Source organism: Salvelinus sp. IW2-2015, linkage group LG4q.1:29, assembly GCF_002910315.2.
Source record: "Salvelinus sp. IW2-2015 linkage group LG4q.1:29, ASM291031v2, whole genome shotgun sequence".
NCBI lineage: Eukaryota > Metazoa > Chordata > Actinopteri > Salmoniformes > Salmonidae > Salvelinus > Salvelinus sp. IW2-2015.
The window spans coordinates 28,866,812-28,875,847 of NC_036842.1; the positions used below are offsets into that span (position 1 = coordinate 28,866,812).

A 9,036-nucleotide genomic window follows, 5' to 3' on the forward strand; every position below is an offset into this window, starting at 1 on the left:
TTTTACTACTGCGATATTCTCCCAGATCAACATTCAATTCACTTTCTTTTTTCTGTTACTATCAAAATAGCATCAGCATCAAAGATAAACCTCAGAAGATTGTTTTGTTGTGAAACGATCACACAAGGTTAGGCTACTGGGAATATCTCTACTTATTCTTCAAATATAATATTTATTATTTTAGCTATTACTATTTGGATTATTTTCTACACAAAATATCTGAGATCTAAAGATGGACTCGCTTTTGAACACCACGGATAACTACCTTTCTGTTAACGCCACTAACGGCTCCGGTTTGAACGACACAGAGGGATATAACCAGTTCGTGCAGCCGATCTGGCAGATCACTCTCTGGGCCATCGCCTACTGCAGCATGGTGTGCGTCTCCGTGATCGGTAACCTGGTGGTCATCTGGATCATCCTCGCGCACAAACGCATGAGGACTGTGACCAACTACTTCCTGGTAAACAAACACATGTCAAATGCTAAAGAACGAGAGAGCATTTGACAGACGTTATGTAATCATTTCCAAATTAATGTATTTTATTTTATTAAAATATCACCAGTGAATGTGAACTTTGTTTTGTGTGTATGTGTCTGTCCGTCTGTCCATCTGTCTGTGTCTGATTCCTCTTTTCTCCTCCCAGGTGAACCTAGCCTTTGCAGAGGCGTCTATGTCTGCCTTCAACACAGTGATAAACTTTGCATACAGCATCCATAACGAGTGGTACTTTGGTTTGGGCTACTGTCGCTTCCATAACTTCTTCCCCATCGCAGCTGTCTTCGCCAGCATATACTCCATGACCGCCATAGCACTGGAAAGGTGAGCTGTGTGTGTGTGTGTGTGTGTGTGTGTCCGTGCATGGGTGCACTCTAGTGTGTTTGTTTTCACTAGAATCTACTCCATGACTGCAATAGCTCGGAACAGGTAAGCGACCCTATATGCTGTAGAGATCCCTTCTCCAACCCTGCTTCTCTCTCATATAATGTCATCAGTATGTCGCCACAGCCTCAGTGTGTGAGAGCTGCGTTTTCCTTCACAACATCCCTGCTCCTCTCCCTTCCATCCTTCCCACACCGTCCATCATTCTGGGCTCACTGTCAGAACACAGATCCCCCTTTCTTCCGTATGTCACCACAATGTCAGAACAATCTGAACATTCTTGCATTAGTGAAGTAGAGAGAGAAAGTGAGCAGCCCTTCCCCCAGATGACCCCAGGCTCCCCGGGAGGGTTTACAACAGGTGTGTTTGTAAACCGCTGTGTCTGAAGAGGATCGATTTTACCTCAACAGGCAGAGAAAAGGAGGGATAGAGAGGGAGGCAGGGATAGAGAGAGGGAGAGTGAGAGGGAGAGGGAGGGGGAGAGAACAAATGGGAAGGTGTGATAATCAAGAGGGAAGGAGAGGGGAAGAGAGGGGGAGAAGGGGTGGAAGGGATTAAGGAGAGAAAGGGCGGAGGGAGAAGAAGAGAGAAACGGCGAAGAAAGAGAGGAAGGGAGATGATAGTTTTGGCGTCACCCCATCTTCTTGATTAGAAAAGTAAATCACATCAGTGAAGCAACACAACGAGAGGAGAGGAGGAGAGAAGGAGAGGAGGGTAGAGGAGGAGGAGAGGAGAGGAGGAGGGTAGAGGAGGAGAGGAGAAGTATCAGATACACTCACATCAACTCTGCATGATTACCTTTCATTAGAGCTTGGAGGAACACACACAGAGTGCAGTGTCTCTTCTCCATCTGTCACCACAATGTAGCTGTTGCGCTAAAGAAGTTGAACTATCAGTAATTGCCAATTAAATTAAACCAGTGGAATGTAAAACGAATCATAGCCATGTCTGTATCCCCAGGTGTCCCCTCAGTGGCGAGCGTGTGTGTATATATAAATGTGTGTCTGTGCTACAGTAATGTGCCTGTGTGTATAGCAGTGTGTGTGTGTGTATAACAGTGTCATGACGTTGGCCTGTGGGTAAGCTTTATGACCCCCCCATAAATACATTTCTCCCTTCCCTCTCTCTCTGACTCTACTGAGGGACTCTTGAATAGCCTTTGTTAAACATAGAGAGTCTGGGAACATCAAACAAGTGGAGGGAAAGGAACCATATTTCGGTAATAGAACCAGTTGAAAATATGCGTTGGTACTTAATGAATATGATGTCAGTTCGGTTGTCATCTGAGACATTATGACTGATGACAGGACGACCTAAACTGTATCTGGGAAAGTCTACACATTATAGTTATCAGATTCACATGGAATTGTTGTGCAATTTAAATGAAACTATTTGTGAAAAGATAAAATGTAATTTTAGCTTCCAAATTAGAGAATTGGGTTTTCATAAGATTAGAGCTCTGCTCAATCAGTGGCCTGCCCCTGTGAAGAGACAGGGGTTATAAACTATGAAACACACCCTTCTCTCCCTCCACTATATAAGCCCTTGACGAAAATGTAACCTCCTGTTCCGGGTACATTAGGACTACGGTCCGATGTCAGAAGGATTCAGATAATAACTAGAGAACGAAGCCAACCTCAGCGTGAGCTTTGGTTGCGAATGGTATGAACTTTGAACTCTTATTCGCTACAGAAGTGATACCTCCTAACCGTTGAGTTAGCAGCGGCCGCTGTAAACGTGGGCTAGGAGAGGACAGACAGAGTATCCCGTCTACCACCCAACGATGACACTACAACGTTTCCCATTCACCACCAGAGACACTATTCAAAGGACAAAGGACTGTTGGGCAACACGGCCTTCCATCTACCACCAACCTATTGAAGCGCAGCTCAGAGTAAATATTTATTGCATTTTCCTTTTCCAAATGGGCGGTAATTTAGAATGCATAAGATTCTGTATTTACGATAGAGTAGCTGCCTACGGCCCGATAGAGACATAGCTTCTCCCTTTGTTCTTCAGTCTTCCCGCTCTTTCACTCAAACCCAATCCCCTTTTCTTTGTGTAACCAGCTGTCATATCTGTTCCGTCCGCTAGGGACGTTTTCCTTTATGACATAATTTGTAATCAAGGTATGATTCATTCTGTGTATATGTAATTCTGTGTGATTAGTTAGGTATTTAGTAAATAAATAATTAAACCCAATTATGTATTGCTGATTCAACTTGTTAGCCAGGGTTCGTGAAGATAACCAAGAATTTACAACTTTCAGATGAGACTGAATTAAGGTGACGATTAATATTGACTGCTATTGATGTAAAATATTACTAGGTCTTTAAGAGTTTATTTGGAAGATAACAGCTCTATAAATATTATTTCGTGGTGCCCCGACTTTCTAGTTAATTACATTTACATGATTAGCTCAATCAGGTAATATTAATTACAGAGAAAGGATTTTATAAAATAGCATGTCATATCACTTAATCGCTAGCCCAAGACCGCAACAGTGGCGTGTGTGTATAAACTGATTATATGTGTGTGTGTGTGTGTTTACTGATCTCTGTGTGTGTGTGTGTGTGTGTGGTGTGTGTGTGTGTGTAGTACTGATCTGTGTGTGTGTAGTACTGATCTGTCGTGTGTGTAGTATGATATCTGTGTGTGTGTAGTACGATATCTGGTGTGTGTGTGTAGATAGCTGATATCTGTGTGTCGTGTAGTACTGATCTCTCTCTGTGTGTGTGTGTGTGTGTGTGTGTGTGTGTGTGTGTGTGTGTGTGTGTGTGTATTACTGACCTCTGTGTGTCAAAATCGAATCCAAATCAAATTGTATTTGTCACATGCTTCATAAACAACAGGTGTAGAATAACAGTGAAAGGCTTACTTACGGGCTCTTCCCAACAATGCAGAGAGAAAGATACAACAACAAAATAGTGACAGGAGGATTAAATACACAGTGAATAATGAATAACAATGATGGGAAAGTTAGTGTGTGAGTGTGTGTGAGAGAGAGAGCATATGTGAGTGTGTGTGTGTGTGTGCATGTGTGTGTGTGTGTGCGTGTGCGTGTGCGTGTGTCTTGGGGTGTATGTGTGAGTGTGTTGGTAGAGTCTAGTGTTTGTGCATAAAGTCAGTGCAAGAGAGTTAGTGCAAAAATTCATATCCCACATGTGTGTGTGTATAACTAATCACTTTGTGTGTGTTCCAGGTACATGGCTATCATCCACCCCCTGAGGCAAAGGTTGTCTTCAGCAGAGACCCGTGTAGTGATCGGAGTGATCTGGGTGTTAGCTCTACTATTGGCCTTCCCCCAGTACTACTACTCAGCTACTGACCAGCTGCCTGGTAGGACTGTTTGTTACATCCAATGGCCTGAATACACCAATGACACAACCATGGACTTCAAAAAGATGTGAGTACTGACACACACACATACACACACACAAAGGGGTTTGAAGGAAGCGTCATCTTCAGGAGGTTCACTAGACATTAGAGAATAAACGGAATTATTTTCTGTGTGTAGAATCTGATTCACTGCTTACATCCTTTTTCTGTCTCAGCTGAAATCCCAACTTCTGGATGAATAGGCCGAGCGTCTTTCTGCTGTTTGTCTCCTTGTAATGTAACATCCTAGTGGAATGATTCATGAATCTATCCAACCTCTATTAGTCAAGAGACTGATTTAGAACCAAACAGATAGTAGGTGTTCAGTCTGTGGGGGTTATTTGTTATGAATAACCATTGTTAGACAGAAGTCGTAGGACTTCAAGGACTTTAATTAATTTCATTGATATTATTGTTTTTCTGTTTTGTTGTATTGTTTATTGATGCTGTGTGATCATCTTTATATACAGTGGGGCAAAAAAGTATTTAGTAAGCCACCAATTGTGCAAGTTCTCCCACTTAAAAAGATGAGAGAGGCCTGTAATTTTCATCATAGGTACACTTCAACTATGACAGACAAAATGAGAAAAAAAAATCCAGAAAATCACATTGTAGGATTTTTTATGAATTTATTTGCAAATTATGGTGGAAAATAAGTATTTGTTCACCTACAAACAAGCAAGGACTCTGCCTCACAACCTGTTAACTTCTTTCTTGAGCTCCCTTCTCACTGTTACCTGATAATGCCCACCTGTTGAACTTCTGTATCATATAAAACACTTCACACCTCAACATCACACTCCAACACTCCACTATGCCAAGACAAAAGTTGTAAAAAAGGAACACCAAAAACAAATTGTAACCTGCACGCTGTGAAGGAACTACATCGCAATAATAAGCAGCTTGGTTTAGAGAAATCAATATGGAGCAATCATTAAGAAATGGAAGACATACACAGACCACCTGAAATTCTCCCTCTGATCTGGGGCTCACCAAGATCTTCCACCCGTGTCAAAAGTGATCACATAAACGTGAGCAACAATCCCAAACACACGGGGGCCTATTGAATGACTGCAAATCGACAAACAACAAAGGCCTACCATCAGTATCACACTACGCTGCCAGGGACTCAAATCCTGCAGTGCCAGACGTGTCCCCCTGCTTAAGCCAGTACATGTCCAGGCCCGTCTGAAGTTTGCTAGAGAGCATTTGGATGATCCAGAAGAAGATTGGGAGAATGCCATATGGTCAGATGAAACCAAAATATAACTTTTTGGTAAAAACTCAACTCGTCGTGTTTGGAGGACAAAGAATGCTGAGTTGCATCCACAGAACACCATACCTATTGTGAAGCATGGGGGTGGAAACATCATGCTTTGGGGCTGTTTTTCTGCAAAGGGACCAGGACGACTGATCCGTGTAAAGGAAAGAATGAATGGGGCCAAGTATCGGAGTGGGGTGTGTATGATTGTGTGAGAGAGGATGTGTGTTTCAAGTTTTTAATTGTCACTTGCACAGGGGTGGAACAGTACCCAATTGAGTAAAAGTAAAGATACCTTAATAGAAAAGGAATCAAGTAAAAGTGAATGTCATCCAGTAAAATACTACTTGAGTAAAAGTCTAAAAGTATTTCGTTTTAAATATACTTAAGTATCAAAGGTAAATGTAATTGCTAAAATATACTTAAGTATCAAAATTAAAAGTAAAAGTACATATAATTTCAAATTCATTATATTAAACAAACCAGACGGCACCATTTTCATCCTTTTTAAAATGTAAGGATAGCCAGGGGCACACTCCAACCCTCAGACATGATTTACAGACAAAGCATTTGTGTTTAGTGTGCCCAGAGGATCAGAGGCAGTAGGGATGACCAGGGATGTTCTCTTGATAAGTGTGTGATTTGGACCATCTTCCTGTCCTGCTAAACATTCCAAATGTAATGAGTACTTTGGGTGTCAGGGAAAATGTCTGGAGTAAAAAGTACATTATTTTCTTTAGAAATGTAGTGAAGTAAAAGTAAAAGTTGTCAAAAATATAAATATTAAAGTACAGATACCCCCAAAAACTACCTAAGTAGTATTTTAAAGTACTTTTACTTAAGTACTTTACACCGCTGCATGTGCACTAGTACAGTGAAATGCCTTTCTTGCTGGCTCTTTCCGAACTCTTATATAGGTGTCATAACCAGCCATAAAATAACGCAATATATGTCACTACAGGTGTAAATATATGGGTCATGACAGTTTTATGACCATATTATGACAGATTATGACAAGTTATGTCAGCTGTTATGACATATTATGACATGGTTATGGCGCAAGTGTTAAATTTCAAGAACATTGATAAGAGGGAGTAGGCCTACTGAAACATTGATAAGAGGGAGTAGACCTACTGAAACATTGATAAGAGGGAGTAGACATACTGAAACATCAGGAGCATTAATAGCTGTAGCTATGTTAGTGTCTTGTGTGTTGTTTATGGTGAAAATGCTATTAAAACATTCTCATGTTGATCATTTGGTGTTTCCGTCCCTTCAATGCATAGTATGCCTGTAACTCAATGCACTGCTTTTTAAATATATATATTTTTCTTTAGGGCCAAATTTAGGGCGATTTACTAATGCCTTTAACTCGATTCATTATTTGAATTGTTTGACAGCCCTACTAATTAGTTGTCGTTATGGTCCTGACTTTTTCCTAGTTATCTCAGGCCCGGATTCAATCCGATCGCAGGTTATAAACATTGCGAATTTTAAAGGCAATGTTCCCCTCGTTCGTGGAGATCCCATCCCCGGTAAACGCTGCATATGCCGGCACAATCTCAAATTCCCTTTAAAAGTCGTAATGCCTATAGCCCTCGATCGGATTGAATCCCAGCCTCACTCGTTTCACAGTTCTCTCTCTCTGTCCCCACATTTTCTCCTTCTCTCTCTCACTCATTCTCTGTGTTTCTCTCTCCACCTACCCATGCTCTCCCCCGTGTGTGTGTTATTTAGTATTACCATTAGCCTCAGGTGTTCAGGGCAATGAAGTCATTTCCATAAGCAGCTGAGTCCCTGTAGTTTGTCTGATGTTAGGAGTTAGGGGCTAGGGCTTGATTTAGGCCTCTCTCTTCTCTCTTCCTCAGTAAATTGATTTCACATCTTTCAGTGAGAGCTGATCTTCTGGGCCGCTACTCCCTGTAGCAAGACTGATAAGGGATCCACAGACATTGTGTGTGTGTGTGTGTACGTGGATATCATAAGGTGAATGCACCAATTTGTAAGTCGCTCTGGATAAGAGCGTCTGCTAAATGACTTAAATGTAAAATGTAAATGTACGTACGTTCGGAGGCAGAGATAAGGAATCAAATCAGAACAGGGTTGACTAGACGAGACCTGAGACCCCAGTCCAACAATCTCATCAGTGTGTGTGTGTGTCTGTGTAGGTACTCTGTGTCTGTGGTGTTGCTGTACTACTTCCTGCCGCTGTGCATTATGGGATGTGCCTACCTGGTGGTGGGCTCGTCCCTGTGGGCAGGGACTATCCCTGGAGACTCCACCCACCGCTACCGAGAGCAGCTAATCGCCAAACGCAAGGTACACACACGCACGCACGCACGCACGCACACACACACACACACACACACACACACACTACCTGTATGTACACACACTCATGCATGCTCACACACAGCAGGGAACCTCTTTAGTGAATATTCTTAGGCAAATCCCTAAATTGCTTTCAACTGTCCCTCCCTCCCCCCTCCCTCTCTCTAGGTCGTGAAGATGATGATCGTGGTGGTGTGTACGTTTGCAGTGTGCTGGCTGCCTTACCACATCTACTTCCTGCTCCAGCAGTTCCACCCTGACCCCATGCAGCTGTTTGAGTGGCGCTACATCCAGCAGGTCTACCTGGCTGTCCTGTGGTTGGCCATGAGCTCCACCATGTACAATCCTATCATCTACTGCTGTCTCAATGACAGGTAGGTGACTGTACACACCACAGGTGGCTGGTGGCACCTTCATTGGGGAGAATGGGCTCATACTAATGGCTGGAACGGAATGATAGGAGTGGTACCAAACACATCAAACACATGGTCTTTCATACCATTCCATTCCAGCCATTAATATTATATGTCCTCTCCTCACCAGCCTCCTGTGGTACACATACAAGCGCAAACACAACAGGCATGTACACACACACACACACACACACACACACACACACACACACACACACACACACACACACACACACACACTCGGAGGCCACACACGACACATATCTACACAAACACAACACTACACTCAAGCCACACAGCAGCACACTTACACACACACACACTTTACACACAGTGAACATGTAGTTTGGTGATAGATCCAGAATGTGCTACTAATGATTACTGTCTATCTATGTATTCACTCGATGTTAAAAAACTTTTCTTGTTATGGGTTTATTAAACAATAAACAACACAGCAGGTGTGTAGGAAGTCAGTCGGATGCGCAGAAATGCAATCCATGTGTCACGTTCCTGATTTAGAATGGAGTTAGCCGGCTATGTGAATATGTGTGAGTAACTATCACTCATATCAGTCTCTTGTGAAGAACAGTTCTGAAAAGGTCTCTCAATATACGCACGATCAGATACATATATTCAGTCGATGATGTAATTTAGGTCAAATGGCGCATCCAAGCAAATAATCTCAACCTGTTTTCTATTCAACGAGAGATTGTAGCAGGATATCGTTAGTGATTGTTGTCCCAGGAATCTGTGAAGTGGTTGGTTGACCT

General features: G+C 42.4%; 1 protein-coding gene across 1 annotated transcript; it reads left to right on the forward strand.

The window, feature by feature from the left end:
* The first annotated feature begins 232 nt into the window (after positions 1 to 232).
* On the forward strand, positions 233 to 8,231 carry LOC111961113 (substance-P receptor-like). The gene is made up of 5 exons (XM_023983228.1): positions 233 to 463; positions 648 to 823; positions 4,086 to 4,289; positions 7,691 to 7,841; positions 8,022 to 8,231. Exons 1-5 carry the CDS (start codon positions 233 to 235, stop codon positions 8,229 to 8,231), a joined length of 972 nt encoding a protein of 323 aa, XP_023838996.1.
* The last annotated feature ends 805 nt before the right edge of the window (positions 8,232 to 9,036 follow it).